This window comes from Leptopilina boulardi, unplaced genomic scaffold (genome assembly GCF_019393585.1).
Source record: "Leptopilina boulardi isolate dan_hultmark-lab unplaced genomic scaffold, ZJU_Lbou_2.1 LbouV2_392, whole genome shotgun sequence".
Classification (NCBI taxonomy): Eukaryota; Metazoa; Arthropoda; class Insecta; order Hymenoptera; family Figitidae; genus Leptopilina; species Leptopilina boulardi.
In genome coordinates, this window is record NW_026137965.1 from 2,825,612 (window position 1) to 2,842,845 (window position 17,234).

At 26.4% G+C, this 17,234-nt stretch overlaps 3 protein-coding genes across 6 annotated transcripts; 2 read left to right on the forward strand and 1 right to left on the reverse strand.

The window, feature by feature from the left end:
- Nucleotides 1-252: 252 nt before the first annotated feature.
- LOC127288666 (60S ribosomal protein L38) lies at nt 253-1,467 on the forward strand. The gene is made up of 5 exons (XM_051316271.1): nt 253-285; nt 463-506; nt 864-924; nt 1,095-1,217; nt 1,392-1,467. The coding sequence occupies exons 2-5, from the start codon at nt 504-506 to the stop codon at nt 1,430-1,432; spliced, it is 228 nt and encodes a 75-aa protein (XP_051172228.1). The 5' UTR covers nt 253-285; nt 463-503; the 3' UTR covers nt 1,433-1,467.
- On the reverse strand, nt 1,456-4,452 carry LOC127288664 (uncharacterized). Of its 2 annotated transcripts, none has more exons than XM_051316270.1 (7): nt 4,134-4,452; nt 3,928-4,050; nt 3,639-3,859; nt 2,946-3,171; nt 2,539-2,886; nt 2,304-2,467; nt 1,456-2,234 (listed from the first exon to the last, which is right to left on the reverse strand). In XM_051316270.1, exons 1-7 carry the CDS (start codon nt 4,191-4,193, stop codon nt 1,490-1,492), a joined length of 1,887 nt encoding a protein of 628 aa, XP_051172227.1. In that variant the 5' UTR covers nt 4,194-4,452; the 3' UTR covers nt 1,456-1,489. The 2 variants fall into 2 exon arrangements, with proteins under 2 accessions (XP_051172227.1, XP_051172226.1); XM_051316269.1 differs by having other exon boundaries at nt 2,539-2,889.
- Nucleotides 4,453-4,545: 93 nt separating this feature from the next.
- LOC127288661 (transcription elongation regulator 1-like) lies at nt 4,546-17,177 on the forward strand. 3 transcript variants are annotated; one of them, XM_051316264.1, is made up of 20 exons: nt 4,546-4,667; nt 4,770-5,189; nt 6,705-6,960; nt 7,029-7,118; nt 7,192-7,377; nt 7,447-7,687; nt 7,824-8,039; nt 9,995-10,198; nt 10,350-10,620; nt 10,725-10,957; nt 11,077-11,273; nt 11,391-11,599; nt 11,710-11,860; nt 14,724-15,161; nt 15,239-15,448; nt 15,657-15,941; nt 16,016-16,093; nt 16,158-16,381; nt 16,465-16,508; nt 16,590-17,177. In XM_051316264.1, the coding sequence occupies exons 2-19, from the start codon at nt 5,029-5,031 to the stop codon at nt 16,466-16,468; spliced, it is 3,654 nt and encodes a 1,217-aa protein (XP_051172221.1). In that variant the 5' UTR covers nt 4,546-4,667; nt 4,770-5,028; the 3' UTR covers nt 16,469-16,508; nt 16,590-17,177. The 3 variants fall into 3 exon arrangements, with proteins under 3 accessions (XP_051172221.1, XP_051172220.1, XP_051172222.1); XM_051316263.1 differs by having other exon boundaries at nt 16,465-17,177; XM_051316265.1 differs by having other exon boundaries at nt 6,711-6,960; nt 16,465-17,177.
- The last annotated feature ends 57 nt before the right edge of the window (nt 17,178-17,234 follow it).

A 17,234-nucleotide genomic window follows, 5' to 3' on the forward strand; every position in this document is an offset into this window, starting at 1 on the left:
ATTTATTGACATTAGTTCCAGATTTGTCCGCTTTGGTGAAAGTGCTACTATTTTTTTTAAAAAAGATTTATTATTAAAATTAATTGAATTTATTATTTTCACATTGTTTAATATTATATTTATAATATTAATATTAAATTAATATTATTTAATATTATTTAATATTATGAAATGGTTAAAAAGTTTTAAGATTCCCGCATAAACAATAGTTGCTAATTTGACTCATTTTCCCTTTTGTACAACAGTTCCGAAGTTTGTTCTTTCTTCCGGTGTAGAGTGTACTTGGTGAGTTTGTGTATTTTTTATTTGGAAAATATTAATCACAATTTATCATTAAAATCATTAATTATTATCTGATAAAATATACACAAATCAATATTTCGATAGTTTGTGCATAATTTACAGTTTATAGTTCCATTGTTTGTGAAGTTTTAATCATTTTATTTGTTACATTTTTTTCAGACTCTTCACGTCCTTACATTTCTCAAAAAAAAACAGTAAACATGGTAAGTTTATTTAATTATTTAATTTCTGTTTAGAAATATTCATTAATTGTAAAGAATTCAAAAGTATTTGTTTTGTAAATACTATTTGTTTATTGTAATTTTGTAACGGGAAATATTGTCAAGTGATTCTAACCTAAAAATTGTTGACATTCGTTTTTATCTTTTAAAACAATGTTTCTAAATTGTTGAAAATAATAATTGAAATTAAATTAATAATTCAATTATTTGAAAAGAGAGTGATTTTCATATTTTGGGTTTTAAATAGCTTTTTGTATTTTTAATAGTAAAAATATGTTGGGCAAAAAAATTGTATAAATTTGTGAGTTTGACATTATTGTAGTTTATTCTATTTTTCAGCCACGAGAAATTAAAGAAATTAAAGATTTCCTTTTGAAGGCAAGGAGGAAGGACGCAAAATGTAAGTTGACAATTATTTTTTTTTTTCTGTAAAAAAACTATTTAATTATTTGGAATTTAAAAAAAAAAATAAAGTTGTAGATCAAATTGAAAACTTGATTTTTCTAATTGAGGGAGAAAATTGTGTTTTTGTTTTAATTGTTTTATTGATAAAAGCATTTATTATTCTAGCTGTTAAAATAAAGAAGAACGCCGAAAATGTCAAATTCAAGGTGCGTTGTTCAAGGTTTTTGTACACTCTTGTCATTACCGACAAAGAAAAGGCTGAAAAATTGAAGCAATCTTTGCCTCCAGGTAAAATTCAATTATTTTCTTTTTAGTATTTAAATTTTTCAAATATAAATCCGAAAATTCTTAATTTAATTTAATTTAATATAATTAAAAATCTTAAAATGTAATTAATTAAAAATATTTTTATAAAATATTATTTAAATAACTATTATTATTGTTATTATTATTATATTGCAGGTCTTCAAGTAAAAGAGGTTAAGAGGAGTGAACGCATGTAATTAAGTAAATAAAAGCCTTTAAATAATAATCAAAATATATTTATTTAAAAAAAAAAATTACATTATTCCAATTGGAGAATTCAAGCACTTTTTCTTTGGCGAAAAACAAGGTTGGTCTAAAAATTCTTTTCTTCTTTTATAAATTGATTCTCTAATTCGTTTTTTTTCACGTGGCGTTGCTCGCATCATTTTAAATTCATCATATGTGTCACGACAAATTCGACTCGCTCCACAAGATGGTGCATCGTCATTTAAATAATATTGAAAATAATTTTTAAATTGACATTGTTTTAAATCATGTGATCGTTGTCTTAAATGTCTTCGCAGTAGGCAATATTTACGCTGACAAGGATATGATTGATATTTCATTTGTTGTGAAACAAGTAAACTCAATTCATCGCAAGTTTTGCGAAAATCTAATTGCGATTCAGTGTCGCCACGTTCTAAATTTTCAAAAATTTGTAAATTTTCATTTGATTTTTCAAAATTTCTCCTACTCTTGCATGCGGCAATCGAAAGAGAATTTGAATTTATTTTTTTTAATTCCGAAAGTGTTTTATTAATGAAATCACTTTGATTGATATTATTAGTTTTTGAATTCTCTTTTTCAATTGATAATTTATTTAATTTAGTAAATTCCAATTCGATCATTGATTTTGATTTAATTATATTCGTGGAATTTTTTTTACGACTGTCTATATCTGATTGGATTTTATTTGATTTTTGATATTTTTCACAACAAAACATTTGCATTTCACTTCCGTCTGATGTGGAAAAATTTGTCTTTTGATCTGATTCATATCTGTAAATTTCGTTAATTTTAAATTGAAATGATAATTTAATTAATTTTTTTTTTATTAGATAATTTTACCTTTCATCTCGTTTCATAATTGGTGATGAACATTGTTCAGATTCTGATATTGTGTAGTATTTGATAAATTCGCTAGTTTCTTCCAATTCAATGAGTTTCGAATTTTTTGTCCCTCTTTCATTTTTCAAATCTCTTCTACGATTTTTTGTTTTTCTACAATTTTTCTGCAAGTTAAAAGTAAATTAACGATTAAAAATGGAATTTTAATTTAATTTTCTAGAACAAAAAAAATTACCTTTTCACGATCATTTTTTGCGATTTCACATTCAGAACATGTTTTTGGTGGCGAAACAATTGACAAATTTGAAAATTTTTCTCTAGATTCACAATTTTTAGATCCTTGACTTGTTACATGAGAATGTGTAATTTTTGGTCGATGAAGATTTTTCATATCAATTATAAATGTCCCTGAACGTTTTCCTGATAAAAGTAATTTTTCCGTTTCCTTGTCAGAGTCGAGAAAAAATCTCATCTCACAAATTGTTTCACCAAGTTCATCTCTTTCTTTTTCTGTTAAAGAATTTAAAATTTTTTCCTCCTGTCGATTTACTCGTATTTCTTTACGTTGCTCCAAATACATTTTCTGCTAAAAAAAATTTTATTTAATTTCTCATATATGTTATTATAAAATTAATGATTTACCTGTAATTTTTTTTTTAATTTCTGAAATCTTTGATAACGTAATTTTTCCTTCTTTTTTTCATTGCGATTATTGAAGTACTCTTTAAAAAAATTTGTAACTTTTTGAAAATTTGATGATTCCTTTTTGTTTGTACAATAATCTTCAAAAGAAGTTTCTTTAAGTTTATCGGTACACAGACAATATTCCTCTTCATTTTCTTCATTTCCACAATAATTTCGTTCCGTTCTGAAATATTTATTATTTTTTTTTTACAAATATTAAAAAAGCATTTTTTTTTTTAAATAAAAATTCTTATACCTGGCACAAGTGCAACGAAGCTTTTCATAAATGCAAAAACAACAGCAAAAACATAAAAATAATACAATGAGAATGATAAGAAGTATAAAAAATATTTTCCAAAAGATTTTTGTTTTTTCTATTGATTCAGAGGGACAAATGAATGTTTGTGATCTTTCATCTCTGAGCACAGATTTGTAGATTATTTCGTTTCTATTTATATAAAATTAAGTCGAATTATACAAAATTATTATTAAAATAAATTAAAAAATTAAAATTATAAATTAATTAATTTATAAATTTAATTATACTGAATTAATATTTTTAGAATTCTGTGAATTATTCATCTGAATAATTTTTATATAGTTATTTTTATTAGGATAATTTATTAAAAATTTACCACTTGTTAAACGTACTCCAAATCCTTGGCTCCTGAGGAATCAGTTTTATTTCTTCGATAAAGTAAGTTGCGATTAAGTTGAAGAGACAAATCTTCTCTTCCAATTTCTTTAAGTTTTAAATTAACATTGTCAATATTGGTTAAATTCAATTCGTCTATATCCGTTAACCAAGTGGAAAGCAGTGTTACACATGGAATTGTATAACTTTTTCTTTGTATAAAATTTAGTGTTTCAACCTTTAAAAAAAAAAAAACAAAAACCAAAGTTCCAAATCTGAATATTGTAAATTAAAATTAAATCCTACCTTTAAATGACGACCTCGAGACACGTTATACAATTGAAAACATTCACTTGGTGTTAATTTACTCGCCAAATAATTTATTTCTGGAAATTCAATCATATTCAAAGTGAAACTTGTCTTGAAAACCTAAAAGAAATTATTAAATTTTTTTTTTAACCTATTTCAGTCGTATAACCAACAAAACAACTATTATTAAATATTTAATTAACCTGGAGGTTAAGTAAGAGGAATCCAATTAGACTTGGAAATATTCGTGATCTTTGGAGCATTGCAGTTTTAATTAAAAAAAAAAGAACAAGAAGATAAATGATACAAAACAAAAATGTCAAAACAGTTGATATAAACAAAACTGTCAATTTTAAAAATTTTCCCGCTTTAAATAGTCAGGGATGGGTTGCTCAATTGAAAAGTAATTTTTACAAAATAAATTTAAATGTTGTTATTTGAAAACTTATTTATTATATTATTTATTAATATTAATAATAATTATATTATTAATTAATAATAATAATAATTAATAATAAAATTTTAATTTGAAAACTAAAATCTAGTCCACAAGCCGTTTATTTTCAAAAATTGACACCAGAGGTCTCCAAATAACAATTTTTCATATTGATTTTGCATTTCTTGTTCCATTTTGTTCGTCCAAGTTGATTTATGGTTGATTGTTTTGTACCGCGGATACAAACGAAAAAAAAATCTAGTTTTTATAACTATTTTCTAAATAATGGACTACTAAAAAGGTATATATTTCATTTCTAAATGAAAAGAACATTGCCATTAATAAGTGAACATTCAATTTTTCATTAAATTTTCTTATTTACACACAATTTTTCCCTTCACAGAATCTGCCTATGTTGGTGTTTCGTACACATACACACATAAATAACGTCGGCAATTTGTGGCTGTGGCAATTTGGGACAATTTGAAAATTGATAAAAAAAATAATTTTAATCATAAAGTTCTAATGTTAGGAAAGTGACGTGATTTTAGTGATTTAAAATTTTGTGATTATTTTGCATATATGAAGGACATATAATCGAAAACAAAATCAATTTTCCACTGTTTTTTCTATATATATATATATAAAAGAGGGGAAAAAAAATGGAAGGCAATGGAGATCAGCAACCCGCTGCAAATGCAGAGGTAGCGACTCTAAATGAACAGGAACCCACCGAGGAGGGTGTTGAAGAATCAGAAGAATATACATTTGAAGGTGGCGAAGAGTACAGACATTTTATGCCCCGAGGTCGAGGGGGCTTTAGGTGAGATTTTATTTTTTTTTTTTTGTAAATCGATTTACTCGTGATAACATAATCGTTTCTTATTTGTTATTGTTATCAATTTGTTTTTTTTTGTATTTTTTTTTTGCTCCTGAAATATTTTATTAAATGTATTTTTATAATTTTGTTTTGTAATTTTTTTGCTCCTGTAATATTTTACTTTTTAAATGTATTTTTATAATTTTTGATCGCTGTGTCTATTTAGCCCGCTAACGGGAGGAATAGTGGCGATAGATTATTTAGCCCGCTAGCGGGAGAAATGCAAGATTTTGGCTATTTAGCCCGCTTATTTTAAAAAATCACCAAAATGAGAACTATTTATTTTGCAATAAGTATATTTAAAATATTTTTTTTACCACAATTTTAATGAAATAATTAAATTAAATATATAAACGATTTATTTTGGAGGAAATAAACTTTGTATTAAATCACATTAGTATATTTAAATAAACGATTGCCTTATTTTTAATTGCACTTAATATACATTTTATATAATAAAATATATTTTATTATTCTAGAATAAATAAATAAGAAAAATAAAAATAAATTTTTTGTTTAAACCAAATTTGTTTTAAGAAAACTGTTTAACTACAGGTATATTTATTTTCTAATAAATTCTTAGAAAATAGTTTATGGAATTGTTTTCTATTGAAACTTTAAATTTCTAAATAAAAATTAATTTTTGAAATACAATAAAAATTCTTGCATTCCACGGGAAATTTTCATTTAAAATTTTTTTTGTCCGAATTATTTTTTTTCGAAATCTATATGAAAAATAAGAAAATACGTATTTTTTTATTTCATGAAAATGAAGGAAGTTATGATTTTTTGAAATTTAACGTCAACAAAAGAAGTGTGTTTTTGGAACATTTTTATAAAATTGAATTTACCAACGTTGATTGAACGAAAAAAGTGAAAGTTAAGGATTCTAATTCCCATCAAAGAAATTTATTTAATTTCAACCTTTCATAAACTATTTTCTAATAATTTATTAGAAAATAAATATACCTGTAGTTAAACAGTTTTCTTACAATAAATTTGGTTTAAACCAAAAATTTGTTTTTTTACCACAACTTTAATTAAATTAAATATATAAACGATTTATTTTGGAGGAAATAAACTTTGTATTAAATCAAATTAGTATATTTAAATAAACGATTGCCTTATTTTTAATTGCACTTAATATACATTATTTATATATTAAAATATATTTTATTATTCTATAATAAATAAATAAGAAAAATAAAAAATATTTTAAATATACTTATTGCAAAATAAATAGTTCTCATTTTGGTGATTTTTTAAAATAAGCGGGCTAAATAGCCAAAATCTTGCATTTCTCCCGCTAGCGGGCTAAATAATCTATCGCCACTATTCCTCCCGTTAGCGGGCTAAATAGACACAGCGATTTTTGTTTTTTAATTTTTTTCGTATTTTTTTTTTTTTAATTTATTTTTATAAAATTTTATTTTCCAAAGTAATAATACTATTTTCAAGGGGTAGGGGTCGAGGTGGCTTTGACTTTTCAATGCGTGGAGGTCCACCGAGATTTAGAGGCAGAGGTTTTGGCCCTCGACCAATGTTCCGTGGTCCGAATAATGGATATCCATTCGAAGGTCCACCGCGTCCTAATTGCCCGCCAGGACCCGCTGGTCCACGTTTTCGAGGTCCTCCACCATTTGATCCAAATTGGGGTCCCATGGGTCCGCCTAATATGATGGGACCTCCGAATTTAATGGGCCCACCGGGAATGGTAAGTTTTTTTTTTTTATTTTTTATTCTGAAATTAAAAATAATTAAAAATTACAAAAATTCTTTTAGCCACCTCCACATATGATGAACGGTCCAATGGGAGCGGGAGCAGGACCTTTTGGACCACCACCTGGAATGGGAGCACCAAATATGAATAACGTAAATAATTTTTTTTTTTAATTTATTTATTAAAATTTGACTGGTGATTGTTAATGTTTTTTTTTACTTTTAGATTCCTGGACAACAACCACAACAGGCACAACAACAGGCAAACATTCCGGGATTAGATTTAAATGGCGAAGTTTGGGTTGAAACAAAAACAACAGATGGCAAATCTTATTATTATAATATTAGATCGAGAGAGACAACATGGACGAAACCAGAGGGTCCAAATGTTAAAGTTATGGGACAGGATCAGGTAATAATAAACATTTTATTTTCTATTTTTTGAAAAATTCAATTGTAATTGTAAATAATTGAATTTCAGTTGGAGCAATTGGTTCACGGTGCATCGAAACAAACGACAACAACCACGACTCCATCGACAACGACAGTTACCCAACCACAGGGAAATGAAACGAGAACCGCTCCCGGAAGTGAAATTCCAGTTGCGAATAATACTGATGCCATGAATCAATTAAGTACAGCTCCTCCTGGAACTGGTCCTCCACCATCTTTGACAGAAACGCCTGAAGTTAGTTTAACAACGGAAGTTTCTCAAGCAAATGGTAATTTATTTGTAATAGACAAAAAAAAAGAAATAAGAGAAATTAAATTAAAAATAGAAAATAATCGCTTATTTTTTAAATTTAATTATAGAAATTAGAAATAAATTTTTAATTCTTTTTTCAAATTTTATTTAAGGTACTGCTGTTAGTGTAACTGCTGCACCGGTTGTAAATACTCCTTCTGTAAACACAAATATGATGCAACCACCTCCAAATATGGTTCCAATGCAACACAGAATGCCAAATCAATTTGGTGGACCAATGCCTGCGCCCTTTGGTGGAGCTCCATTTGGAATGCCACCACCGGGATTTCAACCATTTGGAGGTTATGGACCACCACAAGGAGGCTGGGGTAAATTTTTTAATTTTCTCAAAAAAAAAATAATAATAGAAAAAAATTTCTTTTTTAAATTTATTAGACAATGAATAAATGAAGATTCGATGAATTAAAAATTCAAATCACATAAAATTCTATTGAATGAGAATTATGCTAAATTAGAATTTCTTTCAAATAATTGGGTTAATAGAATTTTTATCAAATCAAAATTTTACCAAATAAAAGTTTGATAACTAAAAATTTTGTTAAGTAAAAATTCGTCTAAAAACAAATTCTGTTAAAGACTAATTCGAAAAATAAAAATTTTTCTAAAAAATTAATTGAATAAAATTCTATAAATTGAAAATTATAATTATTTTTATGGATTAATCAGAAAATTTATTTCTCATAATTTTTGTTTAATCTAATAATTATTGTGGACCCTAATTTTGAATAGTAGAAATTTTAATTAAAACCAATTTTTTTGTGGTTCTTAATATAATATAGTTAGAAGTTTTATAAAGCAAATTACTGAAAAGAAAACATTTTATAAAAATTTCCAAAATAGAATTAATTTACAAGAATGATTATCAAACTGTTAAAATTATTATTTTTCTTAATTTTTTTTTTCTTTTCTAGTTATTTATTCCAAAGCACAAATTCTCAAAATATAAAAATTATTGTTATAAAAACTTTATTTTTTTTTGATTTTCATTAAATCAAATTATTGTACAACATAATTATTAATACAAGGTTGCTACAGAACATAGAAAACCTGGAGAAGTCATGGATTTTTTAAAAAGGTCTGGAAAACCTGGAAATGTTATGGAATTTTAAAATATAGCCTGGAATTTTTGAGTATTTCAGTAATTTTTAATTTTCTTGTAAAATTTTCTCCATTTACTAGGTTTTCCGTAGTAAGAAAAATTAAATTTCAAAAATTAAAAAAACTTCCCGAATTTTGCTACATTTTTTACGGATTCTAGTTTTTGATGAATACAAAACATCTTAAAACATAAAATATATATGAGAACTAAAATCGTTTTGTGCTTATTTTTTTAAAAATAATTAAAATTTGAAAAGAATGAATCTTGAATCCTTGAAAAATTTAATTAAATTATAAAATTAAATAAAATTCAATTAGATACAAATTTCTTTAATAATTCTTGCTGCCGAAATTATACCAAAAAAAAACTCAAAAAATTTGGAATTATTTCCTTATATTAAAAGGTGTCTTGTGAAATATAAAAAACTGGATAATATTTAAATTTTTCTAGATAATTAAATAAAATAAATTTTAGTTTTGAAAAATATTCTATATAAAAAATGACTTTAAATTTTGTACACTTTTTTGATAAAACTTTGACGGCATGCATTTTTTAAGAAAAAAAATTATGTTATTATTTTAAAAAATTTTCAAATTTTTATGTCACATTAAAAATAATACTTTCTTGAAAAGTATTTTTAAAAAAATACTGAAAAAATAACTTTTCCTCTAATTCTTCTCATAATTTTTTCAGCTTTTAAAAAATAAACAGAAAAAGATTTTAGTTTTCATAAATTTTATGTCTGAATATGTTATTTATTAAGTAATAAATAATACATAATTATTAATATTAGAATTACTAATAAAATAACTTGTTATTTATTCGAAAAATTCATATGTAAATTAACCTGGAAATTTTTTTTGAAATTGGTCCTGGAAAACCTGGAAAAGTCATGGAATTTCTAAATCAGATTTTTGTAGCAACCCTGTAATATCAATAATGTCTACATAAAATAATAATTTTTTTTTAAACGAATTGTAATTCTATAGAATTTTCACTTATAAAAATTTGCTACACTTTTTAAAGTTAAATAATAAGAGAAAACAAAATTGTTGTTTTATTTTTTTGTCTCCTTTTTAAAGAAAAAATTTCACCTTTTTTTTGAGGAGAAAAGGTGTAATTTGATTAAATTTTGTAATTAAATGTGGATTTTATTTTTCGCAGGCATGCCTCAAATGCCGCATAACGTTATGCAACCACAAGTTCCAGCCGAAGATCCTGCAATTATAGCACAAATTGATGCCGAATTGGTAGCTGCCGCTATGCTTTGGACGGAACATCGAGCACCTGATGGTCGACTTTATTATTATAATAGTAAAGCCGGAGAATCTGTTTGGGAAAAACCGCAGGCATTGAAAGATTTTGAAAGTGAGTTATTTTATTTAGTATTTTTTAAAATTATTTAATACTTCTGTTATTTTAATTCATTTTCTTTTATTATTATTTATTTATTTTAAAAAAAATTTCAGGTCTTTTAATTCTTTTTTATTTGTGAATAAAAAAAATAATTATTTTACAGATGCTAAAACGGCGGCAAGGCAAAAAACTGAGGAAGCAGTGGGATCATCAGCGGTAATAAATAATGCAACGGCAGTGACAACAAGTGCCACTAATATTAGTACAACAGAGGCAACGAGTCAAGAAATGACTGTCGATAGTAATCAAGAATCCAAAGAACATGCAAAAGAAATGGAAAGTGGTAAAGGGAAAAAGGAAGAAACTCCCAAAGAAACTAAACCTTTAGATAAATCGAGACCAATTTCTAGTACTCCTGTTCCTGGTACCCCATGGTAAAATATTTAAATAACTAAAACTAACAAAATTAGTTAACTAATAGCTAAAAATAACATATTATGTAATAAATTAAGTTATAAAAATTTCTCTATTTTCTCAGGTGTGTTGTTTGGACTGGCGATGGTCGCGTTTTCTTCTACAATCCATCGTCGAGGATTTCGGTGTGGGAAAAACCGGAGGATCTTTTAAATCGTGCTGATGTCGAGAAAATGATTTCCAATCCACCGGACGCGCTCGCGAGTATCAAAAAACAAAGGCAATCGGATTCAAGTGAAAGTAGCGATGAGGATCAGCCACCTCCTGTGAAAAAAGCGAAACAAGAGGAACCCAAAGGTTTATTTACAAAACGAATTAATTTATCGAATTTAAATAAAATTTTAATTCTAATTTAATAAAATTATTTTTGAATTTGTTTTCTGTAATTTATAATGTATTTTTGTTTTTTTCCCCAGCTGCTGCTGCTGCTACTACTACTTCTACTACTGCTGCTGCTGCTGTTGTTAAAGACGAGGAGGAAAAGGAGAAGAAGACAATTGACATTGGAAAGGAGGCAGCTATCGAGGCGGAAGTTAGGGCAGCAAGGGAAAGAGCAATCGTCCCTCTGGAAACGAGAATAAAATCCTTTAAGGATATGTTGGCTGAAAAAGACGTAAGTATTTTTTTTTTGAAAAATTACTGGACCTTCTTCTTAAATAAATACATTAATAAACCTGAAAAATATAATTTTAATTAATGAATGATAAATAAATGCTCCTTTTCACTTTAGGTATCTGCGTTTAGCACCTGGGAGAAAGAGTTGCACAAAATTGTTTTCGATCCTCGATATCTACTGCTCACGTCCAAGGAAAGGAAGCAAGTGTTCGAGAAGTACGTGAAGGAAAGGGCCGAGGAAGAGCGACGAGAGAAGAGGAATAAAATGAAGGAACGCAAGGATCAATTTCAAAAGCTTCTCGAGGAGGCCGGACTTCATGGAAAGTAAGTAATTTTTTTCTTTTCTTTATTTCAACATTAAATTTTGACTCATTTAATTTTAATAATAATAATTATTTATTATCGTAAAATATAGAATAAATTTCTTTTATTAGATCGTCGTTTAGTGATTTCGCTCAAAAACACGGGCGCGATGACAGATTTAAAAATGTCGAAAAGATGCGGGAACGGGAAAGTCTTTTCAACGAATACATTCTCGAAGTGCGAAAACGAGAAAAGGAGGAAAAAACGGCGAAACGAGAGCAGGTATGTTTAATTCTTTGTTAAAAAGAAAACAATACATAATCATAATTATTTTCAGCTTATTAAAATTTTATTTTTCAAAATCAATGTAGGCAGAAACGAGTTTTTGAAACATTTTCTTTTTTTTCAAATAGAGTACAATTATCCAAAAAAATTATTATAGTTTAAAAAAGAATATTGGAAAAAAATCTAATTTATCATGTCTTGTTTTCTGCTTATCATGATGTTGGGTGAGCATACGATTAAAGGTGGTACCAGCTCGATGTCTATTGCGCACCCAGTTTGTGCTCTGCATGCACACAATAACATAATTATAATAATGATTATTAAAAAATAAAATCCATTAAGTTAGAAAAATCATTTGAGTCTCTGCCTATTATTTAAAAAAAAAAGAAATTCTCACTTTTATCTATTAAAATATTAAAATAGGCAGCGTCGCAAAAAAAAATTCTTTTTTAAAACATTGTAACCACATTTTCTTTTCAGCTATAATAAAAAAAAAAAACTTTCTTTCCAGATTCCGTAGGTATGTTTATTATTTTGTTCAACTTGTACGATCTTATAATTCGTTTTTGAAATCTCTAACTAATCGATGAAGGACACGAAAACAAAAAGGGAGAATTAAATAAATGCTCCTGAAATAGATTTTCTCGTTTTATAAAAATTATATACATATATATATATATATTCAATTTTTTAAATTAAGAAAACAATTTTTTTTTTGATAGCTCTTTAAAATAATTAAAAAAAAAAATGGAGAGAGAAAGAAAGATAGATGAGAGAAAAAGATAGATGAGAAAATAAAATTAGTATGTGACGGTTCCTTGTGTACTTATGTGTTCTGAACTCTCCACTTCAGTCAGGAGGCAGGCAGGACAGGTTCCGTATGTGGAGTGGCTTGGTTCTGAAGCTGGTTGGTGGCATGGATGATGTCATCTACCATCCCCACCTACACTGCGTGGCACAGTTGGCACACCCTCGCGCGCCGCATTCTTTACTCCAAAGCAGAGTCATGAGAATGAACGAACTCGGTATTTGTATATTACTCGTAATCCTCGTTACTTGACAAAAAATAACTATTTCCCAAAAAAAAAAAAAATTCAATTCAATTCAAAAATTAAAGATAAATATTTTTTTTTCTAAAAAAAAAAAAAGTCAAAGTCTCTTTGGGAAAAAAATGAGTTTGAAAAAAATGAAGCTCTTGCAATCGTTGAAAATGTAGACGAGCCCTTATCGAAATGTTCGAATTCGTGGATTTTTTTTATCTGCGGATTTAACGCCACCACAGAGCTTTTTATATCATGCGACGATGTATGAATTTAAAAACAAAATGAAATTTTGCAACCCTTATTAAAAGCATTAGTCAATTGAATTAAAAATACAATTTAAAATTTTTTATAGTAAATTTCTCAGCTCCCTTTGGTATATATTATTTTTAAAAAAAACTCTAGTCATTTTTCTAGTCTATTTAATTTAATATTAGAGAAAGAGTTTTGATTGGAAAAAAGATTCATTAATGCTTTTAATTGTTGCTGTAATTTGATAAAATAATGTTAATTGTATCATCTAGTTTCTATTTTTTTACTATATAATCAGTACATTAGAATTTTTTTTTAAATTTTTTAATTAGTAAATTAATAGTTAATTAGGTACTGAATTTTTAATGTATTTATTTTTGTTAATTAATTTATTACTATTACTTTTTTTTAACAAATGATACAAATATTTTAAATTAAATTTTTACCCATAAAATCAATTTTTCAATTCTATTTTCAATTTTTACAGATTAAAATTTTAATTACAATATAAATTCGATTAAAATTTAATTTACTAACGTTAGTTACTTAAATAAAAATACTTTTTCAAATATTGAGGAAAATTATTAAATAATTTATTTTTTTTTCAATTACATTTTTGATTCACTTCACAAAAAAAAATGTTTTACCTTTTTTTATATTATAAACTCTAAATGATTAAATATAGTCTGAAAATCTTCTATTTGTATCCGATATGTTTTGTTGAAATTCTTATTTTAAAAATAAGTATTTTTTTTAATTTACAATTTAAAAATTTCGTATTTTTTATACGATTTATTTTTTATACTACATTTAATTTAAAATAAATATTTGAATTTTTATTGTTAAATTAATTTTGATATTGAATTTACAAGTAGAAAAATTAAAATGACAAAAAAGAATTTTTAAAACTTGTCGATTACAAATTAAAATTATTTTAAAATGAAAAATATTAAAAAAATAAAATTCTGAAGATGACTTTTTCTTTTTGTTTAACATATATTATAAAATATTGAGGATATGAGAAGTATTGGTTTTCACAAAACGAATTTTAGATTCTAATTATATACCCAAATGCAAAATATGTCTCACACTTTTGTATAATCTTTAAATTACTAACAAAATTTTTATTTTCAGCGGAGAGAGCTGTTAAAAAAAAAAAAATCTATTTATTTACTAATTCGAATCGTCGTTAATGATTTCAATATTTTTTTTAAAGTAAAACAATTGAAAAAATATTTCAAAAATATAATTTTTGCAAATTAACGACGGTTCGTTATTTTTTTTACAGCATGTAATTGGTGTAATTTTTTTCAGCAATCAAGCAGCTTATTTTATAATATAAAAATAATATATAAATTTTCTCAATCTAAATCTTGTTCCCAATTTTGGGAAGATATCCTTAAATTTTTTTTTTTTTTTTTGAAAAAATAATACAAAAAAAAAAAATAGTTATTAAAAAAAGATTATGTGCATGAAGCTGAAAAAATTTCTGAATAATGAAAAATAGTTATTAAGTTAAAAATTATTAATTCATTTTTCTACTGACACTTTGGTTGCATCTATTTCAGGTTAAAAAGGATTTCATATCATTATTGAAAGAGCACAAAGATATTGACAGACATTCGCATTGGAGTGACTGTAAGAAAAAATTAGAGTCCGATTGGCGATACAGGTGCGTAGAATCAGCAAGTGCACGAGAAGATTGGTTTCGTGATTTTATTCGTAATTTGAAGGAAGAACGGAAAAAAGAAAAAGACAAGGATAAAGATCATCGTCATCGTGAGAAGGATCATCATAAATCAGATAAGAGGGATCGTGAGAAGAAGGATGATAAATATAAGGAAAAATCGTCAAAGGACAAAAGTGATAAAGATGCGCCCAAGGAAAAGAGACAAAAAAAAGATGTGAACAATGAGGAAAATGGAAAGGAAAAAATTGAGATTGTTGAAAAGGAAGTTGGAGAAATTGACGATGTTGAGGAGAAAATTTCACGAAAGGACATTGAGGTAGGATTTAATTTTTTTAAATGAAAAAAATAATTTTTTTTTATTTATATTTATTATGAATATAATTATGTTTTTAGAAAGAGGAAATGGAAGGATTCTCCGATTCGGAAGAAGATCGTGAGAAACAAAAAAGGGAGAAGGAGAGAAGAGCTGAGGCAAGTCTTCGGGAAAGAGAACGAGAAGTGCAACGAACTTTGGCAACTCATCTCAGAGATCGTGATAAGGAAAGACAACATCATCGACACGCCGAAGCCGTTCAGCATTTTAGCGCCTTGCTTGCCGATTTGGTAATTTCCTCCTTTTTTCTAATTTCATTTAAAAAAAAAAAAAAAAATTCTAATTAAAACAATTTTAATATTTATTTTAATTGCGAATAAATTAATAATTCTTTTATTAGATAATTTTTAATTTTATTTTATTGTTTGATTTTTTTTTACTAAGCGGACATTTGAAAGAACTTTCGAAAAAAAAACTATATAATTAAAATTAAAACAGGTTCGAAATGGGGACCTTGCCTGGAGGGAAGCAAAACGTCAATTAAGAAAAGATCATCGTTGGGAACTTGCCGAAAGTTTAGATCGCGAAGAAAAAGAACGATTATTCATCGAGCATATTGAACAACTTGGCCGCAAGAAACGAGATAAATTCAGAGAAGTACTTGACGAAATATGGTCGTCCTCTGAGTTTCCTGTTTCATCGGAACTCACTGCATCTTGGAAGGAGATTAAAAAACTCTTAAAAGACGATCCAAGATACATAAAATTTTCCTCAAGCGACAGGGTATGTATTTATAAATACATATTTTTCAAAAAAAAAAAAAAAAAAACCAAAACACTAATCAACAATTATTTTAGAAATGCGAAAAGGAATTCAAAGAATACATCAAGGATAAACTTGTAGCAGCGAAAGCCGATTTTCGAGAACTTTTACAGGTAAGATTTTTTTTTGTAAAACAAATTTGTTTGTACAAAATTTTTGTATAAATTTGTTTTTTAGGAGACAAAATTAATTACCGACAAGACACACAGGAAGGTACAGGAGAATCGAGCATATTTATTGGAAATTGAGGAAATATTGAGAAAGGATAAACGATTTCTTGTTTTGGAAGCGACCGCATCGGAACGTACACGACTTTTAATGGGCTACCTCGAGGAATTAGAGCGTCGGGGTCCACCACCACCACCCACAGCATCCGAACCTTCAAGGAGGCCTACTGCAAAGTAATATTTTTAATTCTAAATATTATTTAAAAACTAATAATTTTTTTTACTAATTCCTCTTATCTTTACTTTTTTTTTTATAGTTAAACCAGTCTTTTAGATAAGGATTGGGGAAAATTATAATGAAGTAAATAATTTTACTTTGTCGTATATAATCTAGTTAAGGAAAATTTCAATATTTCTACGTGACTGTCGCATGTAATTCTAGGATTTAATAAAAACAAAAAGAAACAAGACCCAAGTTCTTCAAAAATAAAAAAAAAAAAAATCGTGAACGACTGACTAATCGACCATTTTGTCAAGAAAAATCACCTAAAGGTAATCGCAACGATTTTCAACACGAGATTTCATGCAACTTCTTTTAGCAATTTTTTTCTTTTAAACTCATCAATGATTGATAACTTGATTGAAGCTCTGTGAATTAAATTAAATTTCGTTTAAATTGAATAATTTTTTTTTTTCTTGAATTTTTATTGTATATTGATTTCTTTGTAAAAAAAAAAGAACAAATTAATTAATTTGTAACATGAGCTTCACATTTGAGTAATTAAATGTTGAGAATTTGTTATAACAGAAAAAAAGTGGCATAAACCAAAGAACTGGGATATACATTTAAAAAATTTCCAAGTGCAGTGTTTCACTCTGATTCAATGGGACAAAAAAAAGACTATAAAAATCTAAAAATTGAATCTTTAAACGAGTGTTTAATTGTAAGTTAGTGAAAAACGAAACATTTGTATGTGGAATTCTTTAGTTACAGAAAGTTATAAGTACATAAATAATTTGTTGAAACATTTTTCATGTGTCTTAATCGCCTCGTTTTTTTAAATCTCTTTTTGAAAAATTTTTTTTT

Coding starts and splice junctions, on each gene's coding strand:
- LOC127288666 (XM_051316271.1), top strand. Junction 925..1,094: donor AAGGAGGAAGGACGCAAAAT/GTAAGTTGACAA, acceptor TTATTATTCTAG/CTGTTAAAATAAAGAAGAAC. Junction 1,218..1,391: donor GAAGCAATCTTTGCCTCCAG/GTAAAATTCAAT, acceptor ATTATATTGCAG/GTCTTCAAGTAAAAGAGGTT.
- LOC127288664 (XM_051316269.1), bottom strand. CDS start 4,193: ATGCTCCAAAGATCACGAATATTTCCAAGTCTAATTGGATTCCTCTTA. Junction 4,051..4,133: donor TCCTCTTACTTAACCTCCAG/GTTAATTAAATA, acceptor AATTTCTTTTAG/GTTTTCAAGACAAGTTTCAC. Junction 2,235..2,303: donor ATTATGAAACGAGATGAAAG/GTAAAATTATCT, acceptor CGAAATTTACAG/ATATGAATCAGATCAAAAGA.
- LOC127288661 (XM_051316263.1), top strand. CDS start 5,029: ATGGAAGGCAATGGAGATCAGCAACCCGCTGCAAATGCAGAGGTAGCG. Junction 6,961..7,028: donor TAATGGGCCCACCGGGAATG/GTAAGTTTTTTT, acceptor AAATTCTTTTAG/CCACCTCCACATATGATGAA. Junction 8,040..9,994: donor ACCACCACAAGGAGGCTGGG/GTAAATTTTTTA, acceptor TATTTTTCGCAG/GCATGCCTCAAATGCCGCAT.